At 42.3% G+C, this 19,700-nt stretch overlaps 1 protein-coding gene and 1 long non-coding RNA gene across 5 annotated transcripts in view; one reads left to right on the top strand and one right to left on the bottom strand.

Moving 5' to 3' along the window:
• The window catches only part of LOC141374424 (uncharacterized), a 37,014-nt gene extending 22,721 nt beyond the window's left edge, over positions 1–14,293 (top strand). For all 4 annotated transcript variants that reach the window (XR_012381299.1, XR_012381296.1, XR_012381295.1 and 1 more), the window contains one exon: positions 13,517–14,293. This is a non-coding gene — a long non-coding RNA (uncharacterized lncRNA). The remainder of the gene's footprint in view (positions 1–13,516) is intronic.
• CSMD2 (CUB and Sushi multiple domains 2) overlaps positions 1–19,700 on the bottom strand; it is a 598,617-nt gene that overhangs the window by 69,289 nt on the left and 509,628 nt on the right. Inside the window, exons 42-47 of the mRNA XM_073902955.1 lie at positions 18,462–18,650; positions 15,848–16,025; positions 14,364–14,509; positions 6,866–6,946; positions 6,273–6,386; positions 244–432 (exon numbers count right to left, since the gene is read on the bottom strand). Of these exons, the coding sequence (XP_073759056.1) occupies positions 244–432; positions 6,273–6,386; positions 6,866–6,946; positions 14,364–14,509; positions 15,848–16,025; positions 18,462–18,650 (897 nt within the window). The remainder of the gene's footprint in view (positions 1–243; positions 433–6,272; positions 6,387–6,865; positions 6,947–14,363; positions 14,510–15,847; positions 16,026–18,461; positions 18,651–19,700) is intronic.

Raw genomic sequence — 19,700 nt, 5'->3', positions numbered from 1 at the left:
GAGTGGGTGCTGGAGTAAGAAAGGATTCTGTAGTAGGACTAGGCGGAAACACAAGAATCCCTGCCCCGTGGGCCATACAATCCACCAGCTCCCGTGGTACTGGGGTTTCTGTGGTAGAGAAAGATGTTGCATGGAGCCTCTGGAAAGCTCTAATGGGAGAAGTAATAGCACAGATCCCTAGGGTTTTGAGGCAAATCTGTGCCATCTGCAAGCAGGCAACTATTCAACATTTGACTGACTTACCATCAAAGATCTCAAACTCATCATACTGCTTCTCACTGAGAAAGTATTCCACTGTGAGGGAGATGTTGTAGTCCGGCTGCACTCTCACCAGCCAAGAGCAGGTCTGGAACTGGGGATAGCTTCCTGGGTAGCTCTGACTCAGGATCACACCTGTGGAATCTGTCAGAAGCTCATTCGTTGGGCAGTGCACTTGGGAGAAAGAAAGAGAAATACCAGGTACATGGGATGGAGATGAAATCAGGGCCAACACATTTCCCTGGTACAAAAGACAACCACTGGAACACGAGTATTTGAGCACATTCAAACAAGACCCCAGTGCCCATCATTACACTGCTCCATGGCATGAGGTGACCTCAGCTTCTGTGTCATTGTTACTATATTGCCAGGATTCAGGCCTGGCCAGTTGGTTGGCTTCACTTCCTGTCTCAGATATAGGCTTTGGAGTAGCTGAAGATGATAGATACAGACAGACAAGAGAAGGCATCCCCAAATTCAAGAGTTATTCTATTAAACAGGGTTGATTTGTACAAAGAGAGTATTGGGCAGTGGTAAGTACATGGAGTTTTGAGTCAAACACACGTGGATTTATAGCCCACCTCTGTCCCTTACTAGCTGTGTGGTCTTGAACAAATTATTTCCTCTCTGTGCAATGGCTTCTCCACCTCCGTTGCGGAAAGATAACACCTGCCTTACAAGGCTATTGTATTATATAATGTATTATATCATTGTATATTAATAAAAACATTATAATATCTATAATATTATAGGGAATAATATACATAAAGCATGCAACATAGTGCCTTCGTAAACTGTAGGGATGATAATGATAATGATGGTAATTATACCAGGAGCAGAAGGAACTAGCAGAGCTTGGCTGTGGCCTGATTAGTAGTATTAAGATAACTAAAGAAAAACATGTCACCCTAAGGAAGACAGTCAATGTAGAACTTGGAAAAGGAGTTGCTGGAGGGGCTAGATTGGGTTTCCTGTGTCTGTCACCAGGGAGGTGAGAGAAGATACTGGTCCCAAGGGGCCCTGCACATCCTGGAGACCAGGGAGGTGCTCTCTCCTGGGGGTACAGGTACCTGTCACTACCTCCCATGTGAAACAAACTTCAGGATGATCCCCCTCCATTTGCTTGGGCTGAGGACGCCACAGTAAAGTTCTGAGGACCGAATCAACTTCTTCAGGACCTTGAAAGAGGCCTGTCCCCAGGCAGTAGTGGCAAGTATCCCAATCACTACAAATGGAGAAATTGGGATTTTGCTGTATGTGCCTTTAGACAGGCTTCCTGAATGTACTGGATTCTAGGACACTGATAAAGGAGAGTTTCTGGAACTGCTAAGCCAAGGCCTAATCCCCGGATCATAATCTGAGATGTGGCTCTTCTGGGGAGGAGATTTAGCCATGCACTCTCCACCCATCTCCACTGCTTCCCTCAAACCTTCTGCCTTCACAGAAATGGGGCTTGCTGATCAGCACTGAGTCTGGGCTAACAGACAAAAATGCTTGCTGTGCCCCAAATTCACACAACTCATCTCGGATTCCTTTGAGTAGCTTTGCAACACACTTTATTTTTAAAAGTAATCTCTATGCCCAACATGGAGTTCAAACCCACAACCCTGAGATCAAGGGTCGCATGCTCTACCAACTGAGCCAGCCAGGTACTCCCTCTCTGAGTAGCTTTGAAAGGTACTAACTAGCTTCTCCAGAGAGTAATTCCTTCTTTTTTTGTAAACGGGAAAGAAAAACAAATGGCTTCTTGGAGAAAAACAGCCTCGGTTTTGAAATGCTCCTGATTTCACTAAACTGATACCTATAGGTCCCTGAAGTGTGGTGTGGTGATATTTACATTCCCCTAGGCTTCATGGTACACTCTAGCCCGTACCAGGTCTGCTCTTGAAGCTCTCCCCTTTCTACTTGAAACTCTCCCACTGAGGGGAAATAGGCATGCTTTCTCAAATGAGATTGGTCCACAGGTTTGCCTTTTTGTGAGCAACTTTACCAGATCTGGGCATTAGTGTTTACAAGTTTTTCTTTCCCATTATGCTCAAGACGTCTGACCTTTGAAGGTTTAGTAGTATTCTTCCATGAAACCATCATCTGGTCCTGATGTCTTTGATGGGGTTTCCTCTGATAACGTTCTCTATTTCTTTTAAAGAATTAGGAAAGTATAAACTTTCTATCCGCTGGGGTCCATTTTATTAAATTATACCTTCCTAGAAAATCATTCATATCATTAATTTTTTGGCCTAGGTTTGTACAGGATAGTTTCATAATTTAAAATTTTCTCTTGCTTCAGTGGTTATGTCCCACTTTCCCTTTCTTATTTTTGTATATTCCTGCCTTCTCCCTTTGTTTAACTTATCTAATGGTTTGATTATTTTGCGACTCTTTGTTCCAGGTACTTCTTTTTATTGATCAGTAAGGCTGTTTTTCTGTTTTATAACTCATTTAACTTCTTTTTAAAATTCAAAATTTTTGAGATATAATTTATGTACAATAAATGAACAGATTTTAGGTGTGCAGTTTAATGAGTTTTAGCAAATGTGTATACCTGTGTAACCACTACCATAATCAGGATATAGATTATTTTCATCACTCCAGAAAGTTCTCTCATGCGCCTCTGCAATTAGTATGACCTGTCCCATGCTCCAGGAAATCACTGATATTATTTCTTTAACAACAGATTAGTTTTGATTGTACTAGATTTCATGCAATTGGAATCAGACATGTTATTTTTGTGTCTAGTTTCTTTTGCTAAACATAATGTTTCTAAGAGTCAATCCATGGTATTTTGTGTATTACCACTTCATTTATTTTTATTGCTTTGTAGCAATCATAGCAATCTGTTTATTAATTCATTGTATTTATTATTAATGAACATTTAGGCCGGTTCCAGTTTGGGATTATTATGGAATTCGTATACAAGTCTTTTTGTGGATATGGGTTTTCATTTCTCTTGGGAAAATGACTAGGAGTATAATTGCTGGGAGGTAGGGCAGGTGTATGTTTAACTTTGAAAGAAACTACCAGTCAGTTTTCCAAAGTGACTGTATAATTCTACATCCCAACTAGCAATGTATAAAAATTCCACTTGCTCCACATTGTTGTCAACACTTGGTATTTTCAGTGTTAAGTTTTAGCTAATCTAGTGGGTATGCAGTAGTATTTTATCAAGGTTTTAACTTGCATTTTCCTGATGACTAATGATGTTTCAGCATCTTTTCATATACTTATTGGCTATTCATACATCTTATTTTGTGAAGTGTCTAGTCAAGTCTTTTGTCCATATTTTTATTGGACTGTCTTATTATTGAGTTGTTATAGTTCTTTACATAGCCTAGATACAAGTCCTTTAAAAAATATATGTATGATGAATATCTTCTTTTATTCTGTAGTTTGCCTTTTCTTTTTCACATTCAGTTCTGTTTTTCCTTCATGTATTTTGAAGCTCTTTTATCATCTGCACATAACGTATATATCCTTTGTAATGCAATTAACTCTTATCATTTTAAAATCTACTTCTGGTAATACTCCTTGCTTGCAGTATTATCCAAAATTTCTTTATGTTTCTTATGTTTGCCATTTGTATGATACATCTTTTTCTTTCAATCTATCTGGCATTTATATTTAAACTGCATCTTTTGTAGGAAATAAGTGGTTACCGTTTAAAACCTCTAAATTTTGGCATGGTTTTTATGCAGCAAAGATTTACTGACTGACATAACCATATCATTCAAATATTATATGTACCTACTTATTTTTGGTGTGTCATTGAAAGAGGTGTGTGGAAATCTCCAACTGTAATTATGAATTTGCTCTAAAATTCTGTCAATTTTCCTTTATATATTTCAAACCTATATTATTAGGTACATAGAAGTTTATGACTATTATATATTTTTGATGGATTTTTGCTACACCAGATTTTAGAGGTTAGTACTTACTACTTTTTCAAAGTTTTGTTTCATACCAGGGATGAGTGATACCTTTCTAGCTATGTCTTTAGGGAGGCAGACGAAGATATTCAAGTCTAAGTTTATAGAAAGCCTGTAACTAAACTTTTTTTTTTTACTTAAATAATATGAAAGTCTCTTTCCTTTGATTAGCAGTTTTATTCAGTTATATTTACTATGGTTACACATATATTTGCACTTAGATTTTCTACCTTATTTTGTGTTTTCTGTTTACCATGATTTTTTTTCTCCTTCAATGTTTCTGTTGGATTAATTGAGTTCTCTTTATCTTTATTTTTGATTATGGACTTAGAACTTAAACATACCGTGGTTATCCATAATTTCAAAAAACTATCCATAAATTTAAGCTTTATTTTTAATTTATATATTTAACTAACATAGAAGGTTAATCAATATCTATGCTTCTCCTCAACAAGCAAGGGTCCTGAGCTCATTTTTTCTTTCTTCCAACGCCATTTATTTGTCTAGTTGTGTGTGTATATTTTTAAATTTACTATGGTCAATATTGTGTAGATTTACTACCCTATTTTACTGATTTCTTAGCTCATTGTTACTTTTTGCGTCTGAACCATTCTACCTGTATTCATTTTTTTCTTAATGAATGTGGTAGATATTTCCATTCTTTACCAATATTAGATTTTATTTTTATTTCCTGAGCATACAAAAAAATTCTTGTGGGATTCTATTTATACGAAATATCCAGAACAGTCAATTTCATAGAGACATGAACGAGATTGGTGGTTGCCTAGAACTGTGTGTTGGGGGGAGGGGCTGGAAGAAATGGAAGCTGACTGCTAATGGGTAAAGTGTTTCATTTTGAGGTGTCAAAAATCTTCTAAATTTGTCTAATGGCTGCAACACTTTGAATACACTAGAAATCACTGAAGTGCTTTAAATGGATGAGTTGCATGCTACATGAACTCTATCCCAATAAAGCTGTTATTATAAAAAAGCCAGCAAAGGGTCACATCTTGAGAAGCCAAGTACGACACCAAGTCCTAGAGGGAAGCATGAGGCTAAGGATAGGAGCAAAGCCAAGAAGGCTGGAGCCATGTAGACACAGAAACAGCCAGAGATGAGGAACTAGGGCTGGAGCAAAGCAGAGACGTTCCAGAGCAGGATCAAAGCTAAAGTCCACTTTTATAGGGGGCTGGTTGTTTGGTGTGTGGGTAGGTCAGCTCAACTCAGAGATAATGAATTTCTCAAGGTATCGGGGCAGCTAATTCTAGGGCTGCAGCTTCTTTCTTTCTCACTAACAATCCATACTGTGGATTCTCTACCCTCACCTTATGAGAAGTGGGGGAGAAGCTGACCTTTTCTCCATAGACTACTAAATATTTGTTGGTAGCACTAGTGCCAGAAGCAGTAGTGGTACTAGTAGTACTAGTAAAAACAGTAGTAGTACTAGTAGTACTAGTAAAAATAATAACCCCCATTGGGCAGTTACTCTGTGCCAGGCATAGTTCTAAAGTGCTTTACATTATTAATCCATTTAGTTCCTCACAATAAATCCATAGCATAAGTAATATTATTATCTTTATTTTACAGATGAGAAAATTGAGCCATGGGACAGTTAAATATCTTGTCCTAGGTCAGATGCTTTTTGAGTGGAGAGTTCGTTTTTGGTCTTAGTAAGGATCACTTGGTGAAGCCAATTCCCATTTTCTGTCAAGGTGTCACACTGGAATGAAGTTCAGCACACAGGACCTTGAGCACATCTGCACTCCAGTAGGGCTAGGTTGGTGTGCAAGCCCACCTCTCCCTGAGGTTCCAGAACTTCCTCCTTCTAATGATCAGTGTGCCACTTCCAGACAATACCAGTTAGAAAAAAGGAAGACAAAGATACACGTGGTTACCATGGCGATTTGTAGCCCAGACCTAAGAGTAGGACAGAGAATTTCTCTAGAACAATCATTCATTCATATATAAACAAACATTCACCAAATGACCTCTTACTTTATGGGCAGGGACTGGGGAGATAGGGAGGCATAAGATAAAGGCTACGTTTTGGAGGAACTTCAGGCCCATAAAGGCATGGCTCTGTGCAATTACCTTCACATACTGGGGGTGGTCCTTCAAACTGCAGGTAAGTTCCAAGTTTGCAGGTCAGGATTTCATTACCTACTAAGGTAAAGCCAGGGAGGCACCTGTAGCGAACGATGTCACCTGCCAAAGAGAGACCAACATGGGGATTCCCTGGAGAAGTCTGGAGGGGGCTCCCCTTAGTCCTTAAACCCACTTCCAGGCAAGTCAATCAGTGGTGGGTTGTGTTCTTTTCAGACTTAAATAATCAGGTCAGCTCCAATCAAATGACCCAGAAAACTGCTACCTGCTTCTCACAGCTCAGCCTTGAGCTTCCACATTCCAGGAACTTTTTATAATGCCTTGCGTGGATTTATTTCTCAAAAACATACTGACTTGAATCACAGAAGAAAACTGCCTTCCTGTCTCCTCTGCCTAGTGATGGCTAAAAGGAAGTGTTTGTATTTTTGGAGCAGACTCAGTTGACAGAACATCAGCCATCTTGCACTGGGCCTACCGTTTCTCTCCATGGACGGGAGAGAGAGATGCACTTTGCTGGCCAGCCCCACCCTGACCTGGCCCCTCCTCGCCTGCCCAGTCCTTGCTGGTTTGGGAGGGGGTACCTATGTTGAATTCTTCATTCTCTGTGACAACTTCGGCGTTGGGGAGGATGGTGGGAGGAGGGCATTTGGTGAGTGGATAAGCTGAAAAGACAGAAGCAGACAAATTGGTGTAAGAGCATCATTCTCCGGGCCTGTTGTCATTCACCTGTTCAATACTTCACCTTCTCATTCCTCATTCACTCACACAGATACTAGTGACTTGATCTGCACACAGGGCAAGTTTAGCCAAGTACTGTTTTGCTTATCTGCTGTCATCCTTTTTCTTTTTGTTTGTTTTTGATGCAAAAGCCAGGAGCCATATAGTAACACCAACGATAAAGGAGAGAGAATCTAAGAAGTCAGCAATAGTCACTAGCATTGGAATGGGAGAGAAGCATTTCCCAAGCACCTACTATATGTGAGGCACTTTCACACGCTGTCACCTTTAATTCTCATGATGGCTGATCCCCCTGCGAGGTGTTCTTACTTTCTTTATGAGAAAGCTGAGATTCGGAAAGCTTCACTTACTTCTCCAAGGTCACACAGGAAGTGAGTGCCATAGGACTTGAATCCAGGTCTGGCTGCTCTCAAGTCCCATATTCTTTCCATAGCATCTAAGTACCAAGTGTAGCTCATGCGAGTGCCCACTAAAGCCAGCTAGTTTCCCTTTTGACCCTTGGCCAAACATCTCCGGCTTCAGTGGATTTTCTACACTGGAAAACATTCCTCTGGGCAGAGACTGGACTGTGTATGGATGGTGTTACCAAGACAAAGCTCAGTGTGGGCTCATAGCTTGGTTTCCATTCACTACCTGGCATGTACTATGTAAGTGCAAGCTGCTGTTGCCATTGCTACTGCTGTTATTAGTGATATAACACTTCCATACATCATCCCAAACCCCACTGTGTTTTTTGTTCTTACAAAGAACATTCTCTGTAAGAAAGTTACAAATGTAATGCATTGTCATTAGAGAAAATATGAGATTTTCTACAAAAACAGTAGGAAGAAAATTAAACTCATCTACCAGCCTTTTGGAGATAACCACTGTTAACCCTGTACTGTGAATTCTTAGAGTATACACGTTCTGCATATCTATTTTTCTCTTACAAACTTTACATCGATCCTTGTGTACTTACTATTATACTGCAAGAATTTTCCGATGTAATTAAATTTCTAAAAAAATGATTGAAATGACTTCATAAGGATTGTCATGACTGACTAGAATTTAATAGATGCTCTATTATTAACTGTAAAGGTTTCCAAAGTTTTGCAATTTAAAATAAAACTATGATAAACATCTTTCTCTATACATGCATCTTTTATGAATTTTTTTCTTCCTTTTTTAAAACTAGGAATGATTGCTGGGTCATAGGGTAGTTCTATTTTTAACTTTTTCTGGAACCTCCATGCTGTTCTCCAGACTGGCTGCACCAGTTTGCATTCCCACCAACAGTGCAAGAGGGTTCCCCTTTCCCTGCATCCTCACCAACACCTGTTGTTTCCTTTGTTGCTGATTTTAGCCATTCTGACAAGTGTGAGGTGGTATCTCATTGTAGTTTTTTTTCTTCTTTACCAGGCGATTTTTTTAAATTTAATTTTATTTTGTTATATTAATCACCATACAATACATCATTAGTTTTTGATGTGGTGATCCACGATTCATTGTTTGTGCGTAACACCCAGTGCTCCATGCAGTACGTGCCCTCCTTAATACCCATCACCAGGCTAACCCCTCCCCCCACCCCCCTCCCCTCTAAAACCCTCTGTTTGTTTCTCAGAGTCCATCGTCTCTCATGGTTCATCTCTCCCTCCAATTCCCCCCCCTTCATTTTTCCCTTCCTTCCCCTAATGTCCTCTCTGCTATTCCTTGTGTTCCACAAATAAGGGAAACCATATGATAATTGACTTTCTCTGCTTGACTTATTTCACTCAGCATCATCTCCTCCAGTCCCATCCATGTGGATGTAAAAGTTGGGTATTGATTTGTATTTCCCTGATGATGAGTGATGCTGAGCATCTTTTCATGTGTCTGTTGGTTATCTAGATGTCTCCTTTGGAAAAATGTCTTTTCATGTCTTCTTTCCATTTTTTAACTGGATTATTTGTTTTCTATGTATTGAGTTTTATAAGTTCTTTGTATAGTTTTCGATCTAGAAATAGCACTACTAGGTATTTACCCAAAGGATACAAAAATACTAATTTGAAGGGATATATGCACCCCAATGTTTATAGCAGCATTATCAACAATAGCCAAATTATGGAAATAGCCCAAATGTCCATCGACTGGTGAATAGATAAAGATGTGGCATATATATGGTGTGTGTGTGTATACACTATATATAGTATATATATGTGTATATATATATTGTATATATAGTATATATATATGCACATATATATACTATATATAGTATATATATGTGGTATATATAATATTCCACTACAGTGGAATATTACCCAGCCATCAAAAAGAATGAAATCTTGCCATTTGCAATGACATGGATGGAGGTAGAGAGTATTATGCTAAGCAAAATGAATCAGATAAAGGCAAACACCAGATGATTTCACTCATATATGGAATTTAAGAAACAAGACAAATGAACATAGGTTTAAAAAAAGAGCAAAACTAAGAAACAGACTCTTAAGTATAGAGAACAAACTGATGGTTACCAGAGGGGAGGTGGGTGGGGGCAATGGGTTAAATAGGTGATGTGGATTAAGGTATACACCTGTGATGAGCACCAGGTGATGTATGGAAGTGCTGTATCACTAAATTCTACACTTGAAACTAATATTACACTGCATGTTAACTAACTGTAATTTAAATAAAAAATTGAAAAAAATAGGAATGATTAAATTGTATGACCTCTGTAAAGTACAAGCATCTCCTACTGAACATCAGTAACCCACTTCCAGAAATCAGAAACTCCGTGTAAGGATGTTAACTAGGAGCCTATTTCCCAGGACTTCAAGTGGGAAAAAATTACAGTGGGTAATCCCAAATCCAGAAAGTATTTAAAATAATGAGATACATATATATGCAACAAACCATAATGCTAGAAGTTAAATACTTGAAACATTACTGCTTGACCACCCAAGAATGACTATGGCTATAACAAAACAGCGGCTCTATGCATTGTAGCACATGCACTTTGCATACCGTAGCACACCATGCGAGCCTTCTCAGCATGATGCATCGAGAAACCCTAGCCAGAAAACAAGGGTAATGTGGGCATGTGTTCAGGATGGCACTGTGGGGGGTACAGTATGGTTCACAATGAACATCACATTATCATAACCTCTCAGAACCAGCAGCAATGCAGATACGCATTCCAAATGTTCACCTGGGATCCTGACATTTTACCAATTGCAGTTGGAATGTAACCTGAGAATTTTCCTGCATATAGTTTTATTAAAAAATGTTGTATTATATTTTGATGATTTAACCAATTTTTTTCTATAGATGTGTTGTCTGAAAAATGTTGTATTGAGAGACACAGAAGCTTCAGGAAATGTAGGTATTAAAACCAAGAGGCACTCTTGAGGTAACCACGAAGTTTTAACTGTGATTTAACATAAACCAGGGAGGACCATGCCTGCATTGGATGTATGCTTCCATTTTTCTCTCCAGGAAAATGGCTATAACTGATATCAGCAACAGAGTGGCAGTTTTTCCAACACTGGGTACTATCATTCTTCCATCCAATTCATTTAATGATTGTGGAGGCCTTAGCCTGGGTCAGGCACTGTGTTAGGCACTGAGGATGCAAGAGGAAACAAAACACAGTCCTTGCCCTCATGGAACTCAGAGCCAATTGGGGGAAGCAGTCATCAATTCTAATCATTGTCAACTTGATAAAACAACAAAAAAGGTAGCATTTCTTTTTCTTAAATTGACATTTGATAATAAGTTATTTTTTTTCATAGATTAATAGACTATTTGGATTTTTCTTCTTAACCTTCTATTAGTCCTTTGCCCCTATTTTTCTTACAAATTTGAAGAACCTGGTGCATATTTAAGATTGATTTCTGGGGGCGCCTGGGTGGCTCAGTCACTTAAGCATCTGATTCTTGATTTTGGCTCAGGTCATGGTCTCAGGGTTGTGAGGTAGGGCCCAGCACTGGGCATGGAGCCTGCTTAAGATTCTCTCTCTCTTCCTCTCCCCCAACCCTCCTCTCCCTCTCTTAAAAAGAAAAGACTGACTTCTGCCGGTTAAATATATTTTCACAGTTTATCCTCTGCTTATATTTATCTAGGGCACTCTTTGGATTTGTAGATGCATGAAGTTTCTGCTCATTCTGCTTAGCCAATTCTTTCTTTTTTTTAAAAAAAGATTTTGTTTATTTGTGAGAGAGAGTGAGCATGAGTTGGGGATGGGGCAGAGGGAAAGGGAGAAGCAGACTCCCTGCTGAGCAGGGAGCCTGACACAGGGCTCGATCCCGGGATCCTGGGATCATGACCTGAGCCGAAGGAAGACACTTAACTGACTAAGCCACCCAGGCATCCTTCTGCTTAGCCAATTCTTAACGTTTTCCTTATAAAGTTTTTTTTTTAATTTGATATCTTTCAATCTCGGCCACGTGCATATCTTTAAAGTATATTTTCCAGGTAGGGAATTGAATAAAGGGTACAAACTTCCAGTTAGAAGATGAATAAGTACTGGGGATATCATGTGTTACATGATGTTAACACTGCTGTTTGGTATATTTGAACGTTGTTAAGAGAGAGCAGATCTTAAGAGTTCTCATCACAAGGGAAAAGTTCCCTTTTTTGGGGTATCTATATGAGATGATGGCTGTTAACTGAATTTACTGTGGTGATTTTTTCACAATATATGTAAGTCATGTCATTATGTTGTATCCCTAGACTTACACAGTGCTGTATGCCAACTGTATCTCAATAAAACTGAAAAAATAAAGGGTCTCAAATTCTGAAAAAAATATCCTCTTAGACACACTTAACTTTCAGGAAAAAAAAATCAGTAAAAAGAAACCTCCACTTCAACACAGCCTGAGTGTTTAATATATTGTGGTTGCTCGTTTGATTGGGGTAGATTTCCCATTATATTTTTTAAAAAACTACACATTTCTGCTCAATGCAGAGAGCTGGTGGAATACTAAAAAACAATAAAATGGAAACTCTCCAAGTCCCACCAGCACCCAGGCACAACTATTGCTAGTCTTTTGGTGCATGACCTTCGGTGTTTTATAGACAATCCCTCCCTCCTCCCCCCAGAGCACACACTGTATCTACCATGTCATTGCTAAAGAACTCGAGGGCGGGGGGACATTCGGGACTCCTCCACTTCACTTTGTCCCTACTCCCCTTGCTCCCCTTGGCGGTGAGGCCCTGATGCAGCGTAGGTGGACTCCAGTACTGGTTAACATGTTAACTGGTGGGGCGGGCTCGTTGCGCTATGTCAAGTGGCAGCCAACTGGGCAACAGCCATTGTAGGTCACGGTTTTACCGTTTCATTCTGGGCTGCCCGTATTTTTGTTCCTATAGTTTCCTTTTCTTTAAGGAGTTCTGGTCCGTTTTAGTGGAAAATGGTATTTGAAACCAGTATCCGGAGCTAGGTGTGTTCATTGCTATCGAGGAGTCATTGTTTCCAAGCCCTCTTAGTGGAAAGAGCTAAGGAACACATGTACGTGTGCACACCCACGTTTATACCCAGATCTCCTTCTGTATCTATGTGTACATATTGAAAACCGTAGCTCAAACTCAGACCTCCAATTCCAATCCAGTTCCCTGGGTATATTCTAATTTTTGCTCTTGCCACATTTCTAACCCTCTTCTCTTAGTGAGACACCTACTTTTGATTGTCCTTAATCTATTAACTTACTTGATCAGTCGCCCATAGGGAACCAAGTCCCCATCTCTACTGCCACTCCTCCCTTACGTGAATTCCCTGCTCTCCCACCTTGGAGTCTGATGGATCCTCTGTGTGGACGCCTTCTCACTCTGCTGGGGCTCTTACCCTACACGGATGTTCCGTCAGTTTGCTCAGAGCCTTGATACCCCAGGCCAGCCCGGTCTCTGTACAGATGTCGCCCCTCAGTGCGGACCCCCTCTCTCCTCTTTGCTTCTCTCCTCTTTGCTTTTCCCACTTTGCTTCATCCCATTTAACAGCTTTGGGACTGAATTTTTCAGGAAGGGAAGAGAAGACATTTAGATCCCCTTTTAGTTATCTCTTATTTGGAGTCCATGTTGTCTAGACTTTTATGCTGGAAGCAGATGCTTTCCAAAATTTATTTCTATTTCCAAAACTACATGTTTCCAAGGACATTTTTCTCTGTAATTCAAGTCTGATTATCTCATTAAGAAAATACTGTAGAATCTTGTTCACAGCTCTCCTTAAGGTACTTTTCATTTCTACTTACTAGTCCTTATATGAGAAGAAATTCATTTAAAGCTAATGTTTGCCTACAGAATGCCAGACATTCTTTCTCGCATACCAGTCCCTACTCCCCAGTCTCCACAAATCTACCTCCTTCTTTTTCTTTAGTTCTTATTGCAAATATTGCCTTTTGACAGGTCTTCCACAATTATTCTACATGAAGCAGAGTTCCTCATCTTTTTGTCTATCTTATTTGTTGCCTTCATAGCAACTTATTACAAATTGCAAAGATTTCATCTGTCTCTTTATTTGTTTGTTATCTTTCTCTCCTCAGAGGAAGAAAGCTCTATGGGGAGCAGATATTTCACAGAGCAAGAGAGCATGAATAGTTAATGAAGATATGAAAGGATGCTCACCTCATCATTAACATAAGAGTGAAATGCTATTTCATGCATCCACCGTATTGGCAAAAATTTAAAAATCTGATAAAATCCAGTGTCTGTAAGATGGAGCCAGGAATAAAGTCAAGCTCCAGTTCAAATACATGTAATGCTCTGCAAACTGTAATATGGAGGATTACTCTATAGATGGGACACAAGCCCACAGAGAACTTTCTTTAAGTTTTTCAATGCTGTTTCCACTGTAACAAAAATGAGGAAGTATCCAGATCCGTAACTTTGGACTTTTAGAAGAAAACTGGCTGGCTGTCGAGAAGGACAAGCCCACCCTGAATTGTTCATGCTCCTCCTGCTTGAATTCTCCATGACTTCACTTGTGCACAGTACTTCCTGTGAGGTCAGCAGAGACCCTGGATTCCTTCGGAGTGGGACAACCCTCTAGAAGGTGCTAAGGGACAAGCTGGGGAACAAGTAAGTGGGTTACCCAGCCAGTGAGTTGATGTGAATGAGTGGAATGAGAAGCCTCATCCTGCTGCCTCTAAGCTTGGACTCGGCACCAAGATCAGTGCCGTGTGCCTCTCTACCCTAGTAGTGTGGAGGTCTGTGCTGGGGGATTTCATGTAGGTTAACACATTTAACTCTTATAACTCTGAGGACACTGAGGCTGAGAAGCTATGTAACTCATTCAGAATCACGAGACTGGGAATGGTGGAACCAGGGATCAAGCACGGCCCTGACTTGAGAGCATGGTGCTTCCCTCCCCTGCCAGGCTTCCATACTGACCAGAGAAGGCGATGGCGAAGATCCCACCCATGGCTGCATCATGGTGGAACTTAAGCAGGACCTGGTTGGACGAGCTGTGCAATGTTTTCTTGGCCAAGCTCCGGCTGAAGACTCCAAGCTGTGGAGCTGTCTGCTGGGCCCCATCCCTGCACGTAGGAAAGAATGTTCTGGTATGTCGCAAGTCACCATGGCTGCTTGCTTTGCCTCTACCATCAGTGGCCTTAACAGTCACCTGGAGTGGGAGGCTGTGACTCTACTTGTGCCCAACACTGTCTTTCTCCAATGCCCTGTGCACCTCCGTCTAATCTCTCCCAACTCAGTTTGCCAACAGAGCTGATAGAGTTGGCAAAGCACCCACTGACTCCTCGTTCACCTGATTCTTCACCAGCCTCTGTAATGGGCTCCTGGGGGCAACAGTCTCAGCTGAGAAGCAGGAGCCACTGGGCAGGTTCTCTCTGAGCAGAAGTAGGATGCGGCTGAGGAAGAGTTCATGCTGCTCTCCATGCCAGCCCCACTTCCTTGTCTCCAAGCCGACACACACCCATGTTGCCTTTCTAGGCAAAGGATTTCTTTCCCGGAAACGTATCTAGTCCCTCCTATCTGTTCTTAATCATTGCCTGGAAAGGAAACTGGGAATTAACCCAGGGTAGTCTGATTACAGTTATCCAGCCCTGGGAATTTTGGGAAGAGACTCTCACTATCCCCTGCTGATTCCCAGAATGGCAGTAACCCCTAAACAAAAGAATCCTTAAATTATATATTTGTCCAAAGGTCCAGTGGTTTGGGAAGAACTGTCTAAGAGACTACACTTATTGGCTCATAACTCGTACTCCCATTTTAAAGTCACTTCAAGATATTCTAACTCTATCACTCAGAGTGGAACTGTCAATTTGGTAACCACTAGGCTCCATGTGGCTCTTTATATTTAAATTAATTAAAATTAAATAAAGTTTAAAAAATCAGTTCCTCAGTCACTCTAGTCACATTTAAGTACTCATGGCCACCTGTAGCCGCTGGCTACCGTACTGGCCAGCACAGATGGAGAATGTTTCCGCTACTGCACAACGTTGTATTGGACAATACTGTTTAGCATGAGATGACCAGTGGGACTTTACGGAATTCCACCCCAAAACTGGGTCGCTTATCCCAGGTAAATGTAGAATTTTGGTTTGGACTCTGGAAAAAATGAGAAAAGTCTGTGTATCTGCGACCATTCCTATTGACACACCCGCCCATTGGTACTCTGACCCCTAGGAGCACTCTGGGTTGGAAACCACTGTTCTTCCATTCCTCTCCCTTCAAGGGGTCACAGAGGGTAATTGAAACTGAGCCCTCATTTACTCTGTTTATTTGAAAGCCAGGAAGCTGACCACCATTGAAAACCATTCAGCTCTTGGTTTCCTGAACCAAAAGCTGAGTAACCCAGTTTAAAGCCCAGCTAATGCCCCTTTCTAATTGGCTGTCGACATGGCAGCTGGCCCTACCAGACGGTGATGAAGTCTCCGGAGGGCTCTGTCTGCAGCAGGCTGAGGTTGAGGCGGATGCCATGACCAATGGGCACGGTGATCAGCCAGACACAGTCCTGGGAGCTGGAGTATGGACTGGGGAAGCCAGGAGAGTACACAGTGCCATTGGAGGAGGTGATGTTCCCACCACAGGGGACTGCCAGGGAGGGAACATAAACACAGATGAGTGTGGGAGATCACCCCCCACCTGAAAATTCCCTTATGACTCCCTTACGAAGTGCCAGCACCCAGCACAAATTATTCTGCTCCAGGAGGTCAGGCAGGATGGGGAGAGGTGATGCGGCTGAGGATGACTGTGCGTGGTTTCCCCCACCAACCCCAGCACACCACTCCCCATCCAGCCCCTGATCTTCAGTGCAGGTGCCTCTGTGGGCCAGCCTCAGTCCCCAGCCCCCCTCTTCTTCCTGTGGATAAGACCTGCCCAGAAAGAAGGACACACTAAAGCACTCCTCTCTCCTTTCCTAGGAATGGAGTGGAGGACAGATGTCAGGATCGGGGCTGTAGTACTTTTGCTGGGATGAGCTAAGAAAATAGGAAACTATTTCTTTCTCTCTTCTTATTTGCTCTAAGATTCTTACAGTGGTACTTTTTTTTTTTAAACTTTCTTTTTTTTTCCTTAAGATTTTTTTAAAAAAAACTATTTATTTGAGAGAGAACAAGAGCGCGAGAAAGAGAGCACGAGCAGGTGGGGGGAGAGGGAGAAGCAGACTCCCAACTGAGCAGGGAGCCTGATGTGGGACTCGATCCCAGGACCCTGGGATCATGACCTGAGCTGAAGGCAGACACTTAACTGACTGAGCCACTCAGGTGCCCAGAGTGGTACTTTTGGTCTTGACCTAAGAGATAAGGATTCTTGTGGTGAAGCTAAGGTTGGGTTCAAATCATGGCTAAACCTTAATTAGATGACTTTAGACAGTAGTTTACTCTCTTTCTTCACCTGTAAAATGGAAATAAGAGCACCCACCTTGTAGGACTGTGGCGGCCGTTAGGTGAACTGATGGATGTAAAATGTCCAACCTGGCACTTAGCTCACAGAGAAGACATTTGCTGCCTAGATATGATCCTCTCTCCCTATTTTCCTGTCCCCCAAAAGTGACACCCAATTTTAGGCTCATTCTCATCTAGGCTTTGGGTAGGGGGATGGAGAGGCCTTGAAATCTCCATAATGTTCCAATTTAGTCATCAGGGAGGAGAAAAAAAGGGCAAACAAACAAACCCTGGTCCAGAATAATGAGTGTATTTGGCTGGCACGGGGAAACAAGCAGACGTCTGGATGGGGGCAGACCAGAGTGAAGAGAAAGAATCCCAATGCCTCCAGGCAGAAGATATGCGTCCTGAAAGGGGTATGCATGGACATACCATTCCTCCTACACACACTGCACATCCACTCAGTGTCAGGGTCAGGCACAGCCTGGGGAGACCAAGGGGAGCAAAGATACCAAGCACGTGGTTTTGTTCTGTAGCACTCACAGCCCACTGGGATACAGCTAAGTAAACCGATCTCTGTAGATGCCAGCCCGGGGGGCGGGGGGACACATCAACATGGAATGCTACAGGAGCAACAGGGGGCACCCCTCACCCAGGCTTGTGAGGGTAGGGAAGGATTCTTGGTATTGTTCCCATTTAGACAAGGCTAAGTAGACAAGGCAAGAGAGAAGAGCGATGTTCCATGAGGGAGGGACAGCATGTGCTAAGAACCAGAGGCAAGGGAACATGGCACACTGGGACCACTAAAGCACTTCAGCTTAGCTGGACATAAAATCTGTGAGAGTGGAGAATACTGGGAGGTATGCAGGGACCAGGCCCAGAGGGACATGGTGTGCTACACGAAGGGGTTTGGAATTTACCCCAACAGAGATGGGGATGCCCTGTTGGCTTCTGAGCAGGGCAGGGTCTGGAGTGTGTTGATGGTTTGGAAGGCTCACACTGGCTATGCTGTGAAAAATGGTTTGAATAATGCAGGACCAAAGACTGGGAGACCAGCGAGGAGCCTCATCCGAGTGGTGGCAGGGTAAAAGCAGAGGCAGTGCAGAGAGAGAAGTGGATGCATTTGGAAGGTAATCAGGATGTAGAATTATCAAGACTCAGTGAATTAAGTCAGATAGGCGAGAGGGAGGTGCCAAGTAAGGGCAGAGTAACCAGGTGACTAGAGGTGCCCTTCACTAATGAGGACTTCCGTTGAATGGCAGAAAGATGATGACTTTACTTTTGAATATATTAGGATTTAGATGCCTCTGGTAAGTGCAGCTCTTTAGTAAGGAATTGGATATACAGGTGTAAGTCTTAGGAAAGAGATAAAATTACAGTCTTCCCTTCTGACGGGGTTGGATCTTCCCAAGGGCTGAGTAGGTATTCCCTTGGCTGTGGCCTACATCTCTTCCAGGTCCTCCCAAGCTTGGCCCAGAGGTCTGTCCCCAAGACTCTTTCCCTGGATAGGCTGGGTCCCTTCCATATGAAAACAGGATGGACAGGGTTTGCCTGGACTCCCCAGCATGGGTGATTCCATGGAGCACGGGAGTACTCTGAATCAGTCTCCTTAGGAAGAATCACCAGGGATGAGGGAGGGACATACCTTCACACCTGGGCAGGGGGTGGTCCCAGTTCCGGTTGGTGCCATGTTGACATGTGAGGACGGGGTGGCCAATCAGCTGATATCCTGGGAGGCACTCGAAGGTCACTGATTGCCCAACATTGTAGCCAGCTCCCCTCACAATGCCATTGGCAAAGGGCTCTGGGTCTGGGCACTCTTGAAGTTCATAGGCTGGAAAAGATCAGGAGAGAAGGTCACTTTATTCTCTCTGGACATTTTCTCCTCAACCAGAGTATAGGAGCAGCAGAGAGTTAACATAATGTGAAGCACCAAGACTTGGACTCAGATGGACCCTTGTCATTTACCAGTTGTTGGCTTTGGGCTAGACATTAAACTTTTCTATGCCTCAGGTTTCTTATATAGAAAACCATTATTGTGAGGATTAAGTGGGCTAATATATGCATAGCTCTTTGCATAGTCCTGGCACAAAGTAAGAGCTCAATAAATGTTATCTGTTGTTACTGTCTCCATGGGAAAAGGAGTCTCAAGGAAGACAAGGCTAGACTGAAGCCTTATTTGCTGAGCACCTGCTTGGGGCTGGGCACTGACCTCAGTTCTTTCATGTGGATCGTCTCATTTAACCATGACAACCATGTTCTAGATCACAAATACAGAAAGCAGTCAGAGGAGGACTTGGGTGGGGTCTTTCTGACTCTGAGAAACTACAACCTTTCAAGATGGAGGAACTTGGGGGGAGTAAGCCAAGTCTGTGGCTGGGAGAGAAACTTTTCAGAGGGAATCACTGGATGAAAAAAGGAATGTGTATGCCTGTAAGATAAGGAAGCCTCTCCAAAGAGAAAGAAAGCTGCTTCCCTGAGAATGGTGAGCCCAACTCGAAAAGGAGACACCTTCATGGAAGGACCAGAGACCTGTCTGACAGGGAGAGGTCGCCGCGGGGTTTGCTGAGCACGTGTACAGAGCACAGACTCCGATTAATCGGATCCACAGGAAAAAAGAACAGCTGCTGTGGCCAGAGTCGGGCCCTTCCTACACAGGAAATTGGCAGTGGGTAGACAGAGCGTTCTGACGGTGGAAATTCTCAGTGGGAGTTGAGATCAAATGAATGCTCCATGGAAGTGGATGCATTCATTACATGTAATAACAATATAAATAACAATGATCATGAAGCTGACATTTCCGAAGACCTCCCTCTGGGATGGCACCTGTGCTGTGTATTTCCATTCACTGTCTCACTGACGGAGGCCTCAGTGGAAGGAACTG

This window comes from Callorhinus ursinus, unplaced genomic scaffold (genome assembly GCF_003265705.2).
Source record: "Callorhinus ursinus isolate GAN/ISIS: 27379988/994484 unplaced genomic scaffold, GSC_fseal_2.0 scaffold18, whole genome shotgun sequence".
NCBI classification, from domain to species: Eukaryota; Metazoa; Chordata; class Mammalia; order Carnivora; family Otariidae; genus Callorhinus; species Callorhinus ursinus.
The sequence above is the reverse complement of the archived record's forward strand: the minus strand, read 5'-3'. Positions and strand labels throughout refer to the sequence as shown.